General features: G+C 56.6%; 2 protein-coding genes across 3 annotated transcripts; both read left to right on the top strand.

Moving 5' to 3' along the window:
• Positions 1 to 241: 241 nt before the first annotated feature.
• Positions 242 to 2645, top strand: INHBE (inhibin subunit beta E). The gene is made up of 2 exons (XM_067698677.1): positions 242 to 867; positions 1118 to 2645. Exons 1-2 carry the CDS (start codon positions 570 to 572, stop codon positions 1873 to 1875), a joined length of 1056 nt encoding a protein of 351 aa, XP_067554778.1. The 5' UTR covers positions 242 to 569; the 3' UTR covers positions 1876 to 2645.
• A 1874-nt stretch (positions 2646 to 4519) lies between these two features.
• On the top strand, positions 4520 to 15162 carry GLI1 (GLI family zinc finger 1). Of its 2 annotated transcripts, none has more exons than XM_067697075.1 (12): positions 4520 to 4905; positions 8071 to 8197; positions 8428 to 8520; positions 8786 to 8981; positions 9236 to 9380; positions 9733 to 9822; positions 9913 to 10050; positions 10364 to 10513; positions 11124 to 11288; positions 11792 to 12022; positions 12541 to 12808; positions 13230 to 15162. In XM_067697075.1, exons 2-12 carry the CDS (start codon positions 8098 to 8100, stop codon positions 14972 to 14974), a joined length of 3321 nt encoding a protein of 1106 aa, XP_067553176.1. In that variant the 5' UTR covers positions 4520 to 4905; positions 8071 to 8097; the 3' UTR covers positions 14975 to 15162. The 2 variants fall into 2 exon arrangements, with proteins under 2 accessions (XP_067553176.1, XP_067553175.1); XM_067697074.1 differs by lacking the exon at positions 4520 to 4905 and adding an exon at positions 7466 to 7693.
• Positions 15163 to 15200: the final 38 nt, after the last annotated feature.

Here is a 15200-nt window from a genome sequence, read left to right on the forward strand (position 1 = left end):
GGGGGAAACTGCCCTTCCCACCTTGCTCGTATGGAGTTCCCTCCCCCGAGCCCCAGACCTTGGGGACTGAGCATGTGAAATCATCCTCCTTCTTGCATCATGCGTGTCCACATAGCCCCCCCACCCCCATACCCCTGCCTCAAGCTCCGTGACCAGGGCCAGATGGTGAAACCTGAGCTCCAGGGGGGAACCTCCACCCCCTGCAGGGACCTGATGGGCAGCACAGTTGGCCAATCCTGGGGCTCAGAGGGTAGGTCTGCCTGCTGACCACTAGGTGAGGGAGCCCTAGGCTGCTGGCTCTAGAGAGGCCCCAGTCAGTAGCCAGACATGAGCTGTGAGGGTCAAACTGGCAGACTACACTGAACATAGCTACCCATCGGAGCGTCCACTGTCTGCCTTCCTGAGTCCCAGGCAACAGAAGACAGGTGGCTCTACCCTTGGCCAAGGGTAGGTGTGGCACTGCTGTCTGCTGCTGCCGTGCCCTCATTGGCCTCCACGCAACCAGACTCAACAGAAGGAGCTACAGCCATCCGAGGCTCCCGACTGACCCAGGGCCATTCACCAGGAGCATGGGACTCTCTGATGTCCAGCTCCAGCTGGTGCTGCTGTGGGCACTGGTGTGGGCACAGAGGGCAGGGTCTGTGTGTCCCTCCTGTGGAGGCCCCACACTGGCACCCCAAGCAGAAAGAGCTCTGGTCCTTGAGCTAGCCAAGCAGCAGATCCTCGAAGGGCTACACCTGACCGGTCGTCCCATAATAACTCATCCTCTACCCCAGGCAGCGCTGACCAGAGCCCTCCGGAGACTGCAGCGGGGAAGTGTGGTTCCAGCGAATGGGGAGCAGGTCATCAGCTTTGCTGCCATCACAGGTGGGTGAGGGAGAGACAGGCAGAGAGCAGGCGGGGAAAGGGAGAAGGGAGGGGAGAATGACAGCGACAGCAGAAGCAGAGGGAGCGCGGCACAGGAGGAAGAGGAAGAGTTGGAGCAGGACTGGCCTCGGAGTCCCTGCTTCCTCTAAAGGTGGGAGCTAGGGGGAGCAGCTGGCAGGGCTTGCGGGAGCGTCAGGGGACAGCACATCTCCGATTGCAGTCCTCAGTCCCTTCTCCATCTTCCCGGCAGACTCCTCCACCTCCACCTGCAGCTCCACGCTCACCTTCTACCTGTCCACGCCTCGGTCCCACCACCTGTACCACGCTCGCCTCTGGCTGCACGTGCTTCCCACCCTTCCTGGCACTCTTTCCTTGAGGATTTTCCGATGGGGCCCTAGGAGGAGACGCCGAGGGTCCCACGTCCTCCTGGCTGAGCACCAACTGACGGCCCCGGGCTGGCACGCCCTGACTCTGCCCTCTAGTGGCTTGAGGCATGAGGAGTCTGGTGTCTTGAAACTCCAACTGGACTGCAGACCGCTAGAAGGCAACAGCACAGCTGCCCCCCAAACTCAGCAGCTCCTGGACACAGCGGGAGAGCAGCGGCCCTTCCTGGAGCTGAAGACCCGGCCCAAAGAGCCTGGAGCAGGCCGGGCCAGGAGGAGGACTCCCAGCTGTGAGCCTGAGACCCCCTTATGCTGTAGGCGAGACCATTATGTAGACTTCCAGGAACTGGGATGGCGGGACTGGATCCTGCAGCCTGAGGGGTACCAGCTGAATTACTGCAGTGGGCAGTGTCCCCCGCACCTGGCTGGCAGCCCAGGCATTGCTGCCTCCTTCCATTCTGCTGTCTTCAGCCTCCTCAAGGCCAACAACCCTTGGCCCTTGGGTACTTCCTGTTGTGTCCCTACTGCCCGAAGGCCTCTCTCTCTCCTCTACCTTGACCGTGATGGCAACGTGGTCAAGACAGATGTGCCAGATATGGTGGTAGAGGCCTGTGGCTGCAGCTAGCAAGAGGACCTGGGGGTTTGGAGTGAAGAGATCAAACTAGGGGTTCCTAGGCAAAGGGCATCTGTGTCTGGAGGCATCAGATTCCTGACCCATACCTTCATCCAGTGGGTCACCTGGCAATATGAATGGGTTGACCCCTCTGGGACCCAAATGGGCACTTTCTTGTCCAGACTCTGGCACATCCCAGGCTGGTTGATGTGTGGGGAGATGGGGAAAGTGTGTCCTCTAAAGGAGTCTACCCAGAAAGTATGATTTCCTACCCTAAGCCATCTGAGAAGATGGCAGAGGTGAGGGAGGGAGGGTGGGAAGGAGAAGGCAGAGAAAAATCACTTAGTCTCTCCAGAGGAAAGTCCTCAAGTGAGGGAAGGAAGAAGCAGACCAAGGGCCCACTGGGCTTGGGATTGGGGGAAACAGGCTGGCCAAGTGTAAGGGCTGTGGAAGTGCTTGAAGGGAGGCTCAAGAGGGAGCTGGGAAAGGGGCTGACGGGAGGTGTTTGGGAGAGCCCCGGAAATGGGAGTCCAGAGAGAGGAGTGCTGAGCCTGAAAAGTTCTCTGGTTTTTCTTGGGGGGGGGGCAGGACCCATCAGGGAGGCAAATGTTTATACTTTCCTAATAAAAATGAGGAAAAAAAAAGTCAACAAGTGTGAGTCATAAAGAAGGGCTGGGATGATGGTCCAGAGCAATTGTTCTCAGAGTGTGGCCTGGGAACCTCCAGGAGGTCTCTGAGACCCTTTCATGTAGTCAAAACTATTTTCATAATAAAACTAAGATGTTATATGCCTTTTTAATTTTCAATATCTCCACAGCCTACGGTGGAGTTTTCCAGAGACTGTAGGACATGAGATTACATCACATTTCTGACATCTTTGTTAATGGGATGTGTGCTTGTGTATTCTTGTGTTACAAACTTTTTTTTCAGTTTTAATTTCTAATATGGTAAATTGATATAAATCACATAAACAAAAGCTCAGTAATTTTTCAGAATATAAAGGGACATTGAAGCCAAATTGTTTGAGAATTGCTGATCTAGAGTCCTGGGTGGGGAGGAGAAAGCAATGCGCTCTAAAGAGCTCCCCTGTGACTTCCCTGGTGGCGCAGTGGTTAAGAATCCACCTGCCAATGCAGGGGACACGGGTTTGATACCGTGGGGCCCGGGAAGATCCCACATGCCGCAGAGCAGCTAAGCCCGTGTGCCACAACTACTGATCCTGTGCTCTAGAGCCCGCGTGCCACAACTACTGAGCCCGTGTGCCACAACTACTGAAGCCTGCGCTTTTAGAGCATGTGTTCCGCAACAAGAGAAGCCACTGCAATGAGAAGCCCGCGCACTGCAACGAAGAGTAGCCCCTGCTTGCTGCAACTAGAGAAAGCCTGAGAGCAGCAATAAAGACACAACACAGCCAAAAATAAATTTAAAAAAAAAAAAAAAAAGAGCTCCCTGGAAGGGGCATGTGTAAGGTCTCTTCTCCAGTTACCATTGATCTTGCCTGACCCTCTGGGTATAACTGTCTGGGTCAAAGTCATGTGGGGGAGGGAGGCTAAAATAGGGCTCCTTATCTGTCCTCCCACAGTTAATACATATATTTGTCAGGCCTCAGACCTCTTCCTAGCTTCACCTTTCCCCTTGACCCTCACACTGAACAGTTAACTGACTGACTCTTCAGACCCAAGGAGGCGTGGTTCTTGGAAGCAGAGCTAGGATGTGGGAGGGCTATCTGAGGGGTGACAGAAAAAGAAGGGGCTCCTTTCCCCCACCATGCCTTCTCCCCTTTCTCATAAAGAAAGTTCAGAGAGATTAAAATAGCTGCCCCTTCCCCTGCATCCGGTAACCATGGCAACACAAGTCCAAAGGGACAGGGCACTCCCCTATCAGACACTACCACTCTGCAGTAGCAGCCTCTGCCGGTGTGCCCCTCTGTTTCTTTGGGCTTATGCAACCCCTGCATGGGCTCCCAGCTGGGCTTTGGTGGGGGGACCTAAGCCTCCTACTCCTTCACTTCCCCAGTCTCCCCTGCCTCCAGTCAGACTCGAAGAAGGTGTCATGTGCCAGAAAGACCAGCAGAGGGAGCAGACAGCCTTGAAGAGCAGAAAGAGAGAGTGCCGCGTAGAGGTGCAGAGGTGGCCCCAGTCTCCAGAACTCCGAGATGAAGGAAAGTAGGAGTTCTCCGGGAACAGTGCTTCAGTCTCAGGGCTCCTTAGCACCTTTGTGAACACAGGCCCTGCGCTATACCCAGAGCCTCAGCCGCTGCTCCTCCCTTTTATGCTCCATGGACCCCTCACCTTCCGCCCAGGGCTCCCAACCCAACTTTATCCCAATCCTGTTTCCACCCCAAATCTGTCCCAACCCCTTCATGTTCTATCCAAAGGGTGAGGCCGGCAGAAAAACTACAGGATAGTTATGGAATGCTCAGTTAGCACCAACTAAAGTCGACGACCCTACTTCCAATATTATTTTTCTCGGGTGAGTTTTTTCGTCACCCCTCCGCCCCCCAATATATTTCTCAATTTGTTTTTTCTGGCTCTGATTCAGGGCCTCTTCGTAGGCAGCCGATCCAGGGATCCACGCCGGGATTTACTGCCCACTACCAGCAGCATGTTCAGCGCGGGGGGGGGGGGGTGTTAGGCAGTATAGGGTGCCTCAAGGGAGGGGGAGGATCCTGGGGGTCCTGGGGGTGCAATAAGCCCGGCACCCCCTCTCTTGCTTCCAGCTACCCCGCCTCATCCTCCGGAACGGCAAGAGGGAGGGAAATAGGAGGGAGGTGAGGGGCGAGCGGGAAGAGCGGCGGCGCGCCAGCGGCTGGAGAAAAAGTTTTTGCAAAAGGGAAAAAAAAGTTTGCGCTTCTCGCGGGTGGTCCCGGCTCGCGGCCCGGCGGGCTGGGCCGGCTGGAGGGCTGGGGGCCAGGTTGGGGGGTGGGGGTGGCCCTGAGGCTGCTCTGCTGTAGCCCTGTCCGCCCCCCCCTCCCCACCGCACACCCCCCAGCCCAGACTCCAGCCCTGGACCGCGCATCCCGAGCCCTGCGCCCAGACGGAGGTGAGAAGGGGGGCAGGAGGGGGACCACCTGGGAGCGGTGGGGGAAGGGACCTGAGGGGATGCTCTACTTGCAAGGGACACTGCCCAGCCAAGGCGGGAGACCTAGGGCATAGAGGCAAAATAAGAGTGGGAGAGCCTGGGATAAGATATTAGAAAGTTTGGAGAGTTTTTTCAAATGTATCTCCCTTTCTCTGTATTTTTTTTCTTCTGACAGTCTGTGTGTCTCTGTCTCAGGCAACCGTGGATCTCTTTGTTTGTCTCCGCCTCTCCCACATGTTAGGAACATCTCACTTTAATGAGGTTGGGATGAAGAGGTTGGAAGGACGGTTAGCTGGAGGTCTGCGTGGTAGAAAGGGGACTCCAGGTGTGATTGTGAGCGCAGGGCAGGAAGACATCAGTGTTTCTGAAAGGAGGGAACAGCTACGGAGAGTCTCCTAGATAGGGTGTGTGAGGTGACAAAACCACTGGGGGGCGGCTGGGCTTAAAGCTCTGACCTGTCTTGTGACAGATGTGCTTGCTGGTGCATGTATTTGGGGGAAAAAGAATTGTCTTCTGTAGTAGGAAGGGGGCTGGTGGAGTCAGTCTCTAGTTTAGGCCCTAGGAAGACTCCCCAAGGAATTTGGACTCCTGGGTCCCAATGGCTGTGGGCAGGGTGCTAAGGAGGAGCTGAGGAGACCTTGTCTTGACCCTCTGACCTCAGGACCACCAGGGCAGCTGGGGCCAGCCACAGGGAGACCCCTACTGGGATGGGGCGGGACCACTGGCCACTGCCTGCCTGTGCATCACCGTTGGCCCCCCTCCCGAACGGGAGCTGGGGACCGAGGCCCCTCCTCTGGCTCAGACCACCCTGCCTGCCCTTGCTCCCCGCTCTGAAGCCTCTTTCAGGCCCCATGACCCCGAAACAATCCGTCCTGGGCAGCTAGCTTTGGGGACAGGATTAGGGAAAGGGGATCCTATAGACACTGGGGACTGAAGGTTTTAGGGCGCTGGAGAACTGCGGTCTTCGTAGGATAGGTCTTTACGGTCCAGTAGAGGGAGAAGGCAGCGCAGTTTCCCGGGGGGGGGGGAGTTGTAAGGGCCGGAATAAGGGTGGGTTTTCCTTGGGGGGCGGGGTCCAGAGACACCCCCCCATTATCTCCCAGGCATCCCCTGCCAGGCAGCACAGACCCCGCCTTTGACGTCACTAGGGGGTTCCCGGGGGTCTGGAGGGGTTAACCCTTGGGAAGCTAGCTGGGATACCCGGGAACCTAAGGTGTCCTGGCCCCTCCCCCTCCCCGACACACCTTATTTTATTTACCCTAGTCACTTTCTCTCCCTGTAGTTTCTGGATTCTTCTTTTTCACCCCACCAAGGGGTCTCCCACTCTCCAACAGTGCGCCCCCCCCCCACGGGCGCCAATGCCAGCTCTCTGGATGCACTGAGGGGACGAGGGAAGAATGTGTCCCGCCTCTCAGTCCACCCTCCCTCCACTCCGCTGCAGCTCGCTCCACTGGGCTCCCGGGGCGGGCGGGGGAAGCGGAGCCGTCTGCAGCCAGAGCCTGCGGCGGCGACTTGGGTGGGCCGAGGAGGCACGGGGGCGGGGAAGGCGGGACCGGGAGAAGGGGGGCGGGGCCGACTCCTGGGAGTTGGGGAGCGGGGGTGCGAGGGGGGACTCTGGAAAATTGGGAGACACAGAGGATGATTCAGGGCTCCAGCAAGGGAACCCTGGAGCTCCCTGCCCCATCCTGCGCTCTCATCCACACCCCAGAAAAACTTAATTTTCTGAAGCTGGAAAAGTTGGCGAAATCTTCCTTTCACTAATGTGAAGGGGAGACGTGGGTGGGCTGTGGCACGCGTGGGTGAGGAGGGATGTCGCCCAATTTCCATCTCGGCCTCCCCTATGGCTGGGCACTGGGGCAGGAAGATGTCTGAGTAGGCATGTTTGGGGGAGTCTCTTTAGTTTTGGGGGGGTCGTTTGCTAGCCCCCGCCTCCTTCCCCTGGGTGAGTCATAGAGGAAAGAGGCGGGAGAAGTGTCCCCCCATCCAGCTGCCAGCCAGCTGTGCCCCCCCCCCAAAGTAGTGCCAAGGTCGAGTTGGGAGGTCTTGGTTGCAGGATCCGGATCTCTGCTGGTAAAGGAGGAGTTAGGAAGAGTACAGCCCAGGCTGCGGGGCTCGGGCTGGGTCATGGGGTCCGGGTTGCGCTCCCCATCTTACCCCCGCCCTCACCCTAAATCCCAGCATCCTGGGATCACCCACCGCGCCGGCCGGCCCGCTCCCTGTCGCTCTCCACCCTACCCCGCCCCACCCCACCCTCAGTCCTGGGAGACCGGAAAACCCGGGGTGGAGTAAAAACTGGAGTTTGAGGAGAAAAGCGGACAGCGGCACCCTCTTCTCCCTCACTACTCCTCTCCAATGGATGACTTGTGTGTGTGTGTGTCTGTGTGTCTGTGTATTCTCCCAAAGTTTTCCCTCACAGCCCCTTTCCCGTTCCCGCAAAACAGACCAAAAGAGTTAGGCGGGCGCCCAGATTCAAACCACCCCTGAATAACACCAGCTTCCATCCTTTGTACCCAACAGACCCTGGAGGCTCTCCTCAGAAACTTTATCCCCTTCCACCCAGTTTTCTGCCTTAGAAAGGAAAGGACAGATCTTCTGGGCTCCCTCCTGGCCCCGTCAGCCTCTCTGGGCTGTGGCGAGGGCTCCCTCTGCTGGACACTGGAGAGGTTGTAGACGGGCTGTCCCTAGGCAGCGAGCAACAAATGAAGAAAGGGAGAGGGGCTCAGGCTGAGCAGCCAGCCCAGTGCCTGAGGTCAGTCACTCCTCCTCCTGAGTTCCCCCATCCCACCCCCTCAAAGCTGGCCCATGGTCAGAACAAGACGAAACAGAGGGCCCATGGTATAAAACACACACACACACACACACACACACACACACACACACACACACACACCCCACCCAGGCAAAGCTCCCACCTGGTTCCCACAAAGATCCCCAAGACTGCCTCTACCTCTATGGGACTTCTCTCCTTACCGTCCCCTGGCTGAGCGAAGCTCACTTCAACTTGATTTCCCACGGCAGATGTCTTGGAGGTGCTCTGCCCAGGGTTCGGCACCTGACTTAGTTACCTGACCTTCCATATTTCTCTCCTGCCTTTATAACTTGCAGATCTCCCTTCCCCTCCTGCAGTGTCCCCACACTCTCCTCTGAGACACCATGTTCAACTCGATGACCCCACCGCCAGTCAGTAGCTATGGCGAGCCCTGCTGTCTCCGGCCCCTCCCCAGTCAGGGGGCCCCCAGCATGGGGACAGAAGGTCAGTGCGTACACCGATCCCCGGACCTTGATGACTGGCAGATCTCTCACCCAGTCCCAGGGATCCCTCGTCTATTGCCGGCCCCATGCCAGTTTCCCATATACAAAAAGATCTGAGGCCCCATGTCATTGGTGCTTGGAATATGGGATCGGGCCTTACCTGGGGTTTCGAGGTGAGACCTTATGTGTCCTCCATTCCCAACCCCCATTCCAGCTGTATCTCTTTTCTAGGACTGCCTGGTCTGCCCTTCTGCCACCAGGCCACCCTCATGTCCGGCCCCCACAGTTACGGGCCAGCCAGAGAGACCAGCAGCTGCACGGAGGGTGAGGCTTCGGGCAACATCTCTTTCCTTTCTGCCTCTTTGGGACTTGTCCTGAGGGAGAAAGTTGGAGGGCAGGGCATCTACTTTGGAAGAGGAAATGCTTGGAGATGGGATCAAGGAATCAGAGCATGATCAAGAGGTCACAGATGGGGTCAACAGGGCAGAGTCTGGTGTCATTTCTTCTGGCTGAGAGTCAGGACCCATGGGCTGCATGCATGGGGGACATGCTCCTTTACCGTATCTATCTCCCCTGTTTCCTGCCCCAGCCCCACTGTTTCCTCCTCCCCGGAGTGCAGTCAAATTGACCAAGAAGCGGGCTCTCTCCATCTCACCTCTGTCAGACGCCAGCCTGGACCTGCAGACAGTTATCCGCACCTCACCCAGCTCCCTCGTGGCCTTCATCAACTCACGCTGTGCATCTCCGGGGGGCTCCTATGGTCACCTCTCCATCGGCACCATGAGGTGCAGACAGCCTCGGGCTAAGAGGCCCCTAAAGGCCCTACCAAACCCCATTAAAAGCCTCAAGTCCTCCAAACCACCTGACCCTATTTGAATCCTTATCACTTCAAAGGCGTGGAAGCCCTGCTCAGTACTTCCCTGGGACTGCCTCAACCACTTCCCATACCGTCTTCCAGAAACCCTCCAAAGAGCTCAAGCACTCCTGAGGCTTTCTGAGATGATAGTCCTAAGTAACTGCCTCTCCTCCTCCTCCTCAGCCCATCTCTGGGATTCTCACCCCAGATGAATCACCAAAAAGGGACCTCGCCTTCCTTCGGGGTCCAGCCCTGTGGTCCCCATGAGCCCACCCAGGGTGGGATGATGCCACATCCTCAGTCCCGGGGACCCCTCTCAACTTGCCAGGTGAGAGTCCTCATATTGTCACCTGATTTCCCTCAGTTCCTGGTGGGCGGGTGGTAGACTTTTCAGAGGAAAGGTGAATGAAGAACAGAGGACGTAAAAGTTTTCAGTGCCAGAAAAATTAAGGGGTGTGGGTGCTGGGATTCGCTCCTTGGGGTTGAATCAGTCTCTTCCAAATGAGATCCCACCTTTCACCCATCCCACTCACCAGTGCAGTCTAAGGAGGAAGTCTCTTCCAAACCCAGGGGTTCCAGATGCTTGGGTGGGGGCACTCAGGGCAGGAAGACCTGGCTGGGCTCTCCCTTCTTCCTGCTCACTTCTCCCTTCACCATCCTCACCTCTGCCCTCGGGGAAGCTGAAGTCTGAGCTGGATGCGCTGCTTAGCAAGCGCCCAGAGGAGCCCTTGGAAGGTGATATGTGCAGCCCCAACTCCACGGGCACACAGGTAAGGGGGAGTGGGGAGCTTCACCTCTGCAACCTGAGCGAAACAAAAGCTGTCACCCAGGTGACACTAGGATTTTCTCTCCTACCCTAGGATCCCCTGCTGGGGATGCTGGATGGGCGGGAAGACCTGGAGAGAGAGGAGAAGCCTGAGCACGATTCTGTGTATGAGACTGACTGCCGCTGGGATGGCTGCAGTCAGGAATTCGACTCCCAGGAGCAGCTGGTGCATGTGAGCCGCAGGGGGTAACAGGAGTGCTGGCTGGAGCCTGTAGGACGTTCTGGGTGGGACATGGTGGAATCAGGCTAAGGGCAGGAGGTCAGAGGTTGGGTGCCCAGTGGGTAGGCAGAAATTCAGGAGGTGTAGCTTTGTTTTAGAAACTTGGAAGAACGGAGCTGTGGGCTATGATGTTCTTCCTGCCTCTTCTTCCCCCATGATGGGAAGCCATGGAGGGATATGGTGTGGTGGGGAGGTCCAGGGAAGGTCTGTTGTGGATCTCAGGGGCATAGGGAACCACAGAGAACCTCTGCATCTTCTCCCTCAGCACATCAACAGCGAGCACATCCACGGAGAGCGGAAGGAGTTTGTGTGCCACTGGGGGGGCTGCTCCAGGGAGCTGAGGCCCTTCAAAGCCCAGTACATGCTGGTGGTGCACATGCGCAGACACACAGGCGAGAAGCCACATAAGTGCACGGTGAGGCAACCCCTCCCCAAGCTCAGGGCTCCTTTCTAAATCGGGGCTCCCCACCAAGGCAGGGCCCACTCTGACTTTTGCCTCCATAGGTCCCTTCCTCCATAAACAAATATTCAAAAATTGTATTTTATGACTACGTTGGTATGAAGATGAACATACTGATATTATATATTAGAACACTTTCTTGGACCTAAAAGCTAATTTTTCCCCTTGTTTTTAAAAGAAATTAAAACATTTTTGTGGGCCCCTAGAAGTACAGTGGGCCCTAGGCACCGGGTCTGGAACTCTGCCTAATGGGGAAGCCCTGCACTGAGGATACACACTCCCCTCCTAAGACAGTCTGGGCTCCCCATGCAGGAGACGTGCCCTGGTTTGACCAGGGGCTGCTCGCTGCCTCAGCTCCATGTCCCTGCAGGCCGAGTTCCTCCAGCTACTTCTGTTCCCCCAGCTCTTGCCTGCCCTTGTCCCTGAATTTTGGGAATTCTGAAGCCCCAGTGCTCTCCCATCCTGAGTTATATTCTCTGATGTATGTCCCTTTTGAGATTCAGGGTTCCACTAATCTCCATGTCCTTCTGTCTGAGAGCGATCCTTTGACCCCCATGTCCCCTAGTTTGAGGGGTGCCGGAAGTCATACTCACGCCTGGAAAATCTGAAGACACATCTGCGGTCACACACGGGTGAGAAGCCATACATGTGTGAACACGAGGGTTGCAGTAAAGCCTTCAGCAATGCCAGTGACCGAGCCAAGCACCAGAATCGGACCCACTCCAATGAGGTGAATGCCCCACTCAAGAGACCCTCCCCACTTAAAGAAGCCACCTACTGGGGAGGTTCCCCCATAAGAAATCCCTTAGCCCAGCACCCACTCCACAGAGGTGAGTTCCCCCTACCCCCGACCCATATAATTCACCTGAAGAAGGTCTTTCTGAAACCAAGAATTTCCACTTACCACCCCTCCTCTAACCAGCCAAAGGGCTAAACTAAAATAGACACATTCTAACTAGAAGAGACCCCCTGGTCCCTTCAACCCCTGAATTTATGAGGCCTCACAGACCTGGGTTCACGCCCTCATCTTTCCCAGCCCTGGGCTGTCAGTTTTCCTCATCTTCCCCTTGATTCTTTCATCCTTGACTCCAAGGGCCCTACTCTCCTATTTCCTTGGGTGCTATGCATTCTCCCTGACCCCCCTCGTCCTCACTTACCACCACTTTTTCCCATTTCTTCTGAATTCTCCCGCTTTGATCCTTTTGCCTGCTGTCTTCACTCTCCATTCAACAGAAGCCCTATGTGTGTAAGCTCCCTGGCTGCACCAAACGTTACACAGATCCCAGCTCACTCCGGAAACATGTCAAGACAGTGCACGGTCCTGACGCCCACGTGACCAAGCGGCACCGAGGAGATGGCCCCCTGCCCCGGGCACCGGCTCTTTCCACAGTGGAGCCCAAGAGGGAGCGGGACGGAGGCCCCATCAGGGAGGAGAGCAGACTGGCTGTGCCGGAGGGTGCCATGGTGAGGCAACCCCCTGCCTCTATACCCCCACCTGCCCTGCCGACATCTTTCTAGTCCCCTCCCAACTGTGCAAATCTCTCTTCTGTGGCTGGTCCCCCAGTCTCTTATCCAAGTTTTGCTCCTTGGGCTACCTCAATTCTAGGGATTTTAGTGTAATTAACTACTTCATGGGTTCAACAAACTCATATATAGGAATTAGTATATTATTTTAGGCCTTGTGCCTGTATAATTTCACGTACTCCTCACAACAACTTCATGAGAAAGGAACTTACTCTCCCCATTTTCAGATAGGGAAACTCAGGCATAGAGAAATTGTTCAAGGTCATAGAGCCCAAATTTGAGTCAAGGTAGTCTAGGCTCTTCTCATCATCTTTGGCCCTCGTCTTTCACTTGCTCAGCCCTCTCCATACCCTTAAGCAGTCACTGGGACGCAGGCTTTAGCCACTCACCAAGTTCAGGGAACTGTGGGGAAGGGGGGTGGGTGCCACCCTTAGCCCTCATCTTCATCTTCCCCACAGAAGCCACAGCCAAGCCCTGGGGCCCAGTCGTCCTGCAGCAGTGACCACTCCCCAGCAGGCAGCGCAGCCAACACAGACAGTGGTGTGGAAATGACTGGAAATGCAGGGGGCAGCACTGAGGACCTGTCTAGCTTGGACGAGGGGCCTTGCATTGCTGGCACTGGTCTGTCTACTCTTCGCCGCCTTGAGAACCTTAGGCTGGACCAACTACACCAATTCCGACCAATAGGGCCCCGGGGCCTCAAACTGCCCAGCTTGACCCACACCGGTGAGAGATGGGTGTTGGGGGTGGTTGCTAGGCTGGGACCTGGACCTTCCCTGGGGTTGGAAGGAGGACTTCACCCTTCAGGGCTGCTATACAGCTCCTTTGTACAATTAGAAAAACGTCCTCCTTCCTCAAGACGCTTTCCTTCCATCTATCAGAAAATTGTTGTGACATACAAAGTCTACGATGCAAATGCTGTCCCCTACGATTGTGCAGTGTACAACCTGTAGGACTGTTCACAGCGACCCTGAATCCCTGGTGACCCAGAAGCAGAAAGGGCATGGGTGAAGGAGGAGACAAAACTGAGTGGTTAGAGTTAAGGAGCCTTCCTTGGGATTCCAGGACAAGGCTATCCCTTGGGGGAGGCAGGGTGAGACTTAGAGGGCTCCCTGGCCCCCCGGCCTTTTCTACCTATCACTTGCAGGCACTCCTGGGTCTCGCCGTCTGGGCCCCCCAGTATCTCTTGACCGCCGCAGCAGCAGCTCCAGCAGCGTCAGCTCAGCCTATACTGTCAGCCGCCGCTCCTCCCTGGCTTCCCCTTTCCCCCCTGGTTCCCCACCAGAGAACGGGGCATCCTCTCTGCCTGGCCTCACGCCTGCCCAGCACTACCTGCTCCGGGCAAGATATGCTTCAGCCAGGGGAGGTGGTACCCCACCCACTGCAGCACCCAGCCTGGATCGGATGGGGGGTCTTCCTGCACCTCCCTGGAGAAGCCGAGCTGAGTATCCAGGATACAGCCCCAATGTAGGGGTCACCCGGAGGGCCAGTGACCCGGCCCGGGCTGCAGACCGCCCTGCGCCAGCCAGAGTCCAGCGGTTCAAGAGCTTGGGTTGTGTCCACACACCCCCCACAGTGGCAGGAGGAGGACGGAACTTTGATCCCCAACTCCCAACCTCTGTCTACACACCACAGCCCCCCAGCATCACTGAGAATGTCACCATGGATACCAGAGGGCTACGGGAGGAGCCAGAGGTTGGGACCTCCATGATGGGCAGTGGTCTGAACCCCTATATGGACTTCCCACCTGCTGATACTCTGGGATATGGGGGACCTGAGGGGGCAGCAGCTGAGCCTTATGGAGCTAGAGGTCCAGGCTCCCTGCCTCTTGGGCCTGGTCCGCCTACCAACTACGGCCCCAACCCCTGTCCCCAGCAGGTCTCCTATCCTGAACCCACCCCAGAAACATGGGGTGAGTTCCCTTCCCACTCTGGGCTGTACCCAGGCCCCAAGCCTCCAGCTGCAGCCTACGGCCAGTGTCCTCGTCTTGAACATTATGGACAAGTGCAGGTGAAGCCGGAACAGGGGTGTCCAGTGGGTTCTGACTCCACAGAACTGGCACCCTGCCTCAATGCCCACCCCAGTGAGGGGCCTCCACGCTCACAGCCTCTATTCTCCCACTTCCCCCAGCCTCCCCCTCCCCAGTATCCCCAGTCAGGCACCTATACCCAGCCACCTCCTGATTATCTTCCTTCAGAACCCAGGCCCAGCCTGGATTTTGAGTGCCCTACTCATTCTACAGGACAGCTCAAGGCGCAGCTTGTGTGTAATTATGTTCAGTCTCAACAGGAGCTGCTGTGGGAGGGAGGGGGCAGGGGAGACCCCCCAGTCCAGGACCCTCTCTACCAGAGTCCCAAGTTTCTGGGGGGTTCCCAGGTTAGCCTGAGCCCTGCCAAGGCACAAGTGGCCACATATGGACCTGGCTTTGTACCCAACTTGCCCAATCACAAGTCAGGCTCCTATCCTACCCTTTCACCATGCCATGAAAATTTTGCAGTAGGGGCAAACAAGGCTTCCCACAGGGCAGCAGCACCACCCCGACTTCTGCCCCCACTGCCCACTTGCTATGGGCCCCTCAAGGCAGGGGGCACCAACCCCAGCTGTGGCCATCCTGAGGTGGGCAGGCTGGGAGGGGGCCCAGCCTTGTACCCTCCTCCTGAGGGGCAGGTGTGTAACCCTCTGGACTCTCTTGATCTCGACAACACTCAGCTGGACTTTGTGGCTATTCTGGATGAGCCCCAGGGGCTGAGTCCTCCCCCCTCCCACGATCAGAGGGACAGCTCTGAACATACCCCACCTCCTTCTGGGACCCCCAACATGGCTGTGGGCAACATGAGTGTCTTACTGGGATCCCTGCCTGGGGAGACACAGTTCCTCAACTCTAGTGCTTAAGGAGTGGGGAAGCACAGATCCACATTTCCTAAGGGGTTTCCATCCCCACAAAGGAGTCAGGAGGAGGAGCCATAGCCCCCTGGAATACCCCAGGGATGGGAGGTATGGGCTGGGGCTGTACACAGTCTAACTATATTTGGGGAGGAATTTGATAATGACACTGTTTCCTGATAATAAAGGAACTGCATCAGAAAGAGCCCTGCTTTATATGTTATCTTGGGGGAGG

The sequence above is a fragment of the Pseudorca crassidens genome, chromosome 11 (genome assembly GCF_039906515.1).
Source record: "Pseudorca crassidens isolate mPseCra1 chromosome 11, mPseCra1.hap1, whole genome shotgun sequence".
Classification (NCBI taxonomy): Eukaryota; Metazoa; Chordata; class Mammalia; order Artiodactyla; family Delphinidae; genus Pseudorca; species Pseudorca crassidens.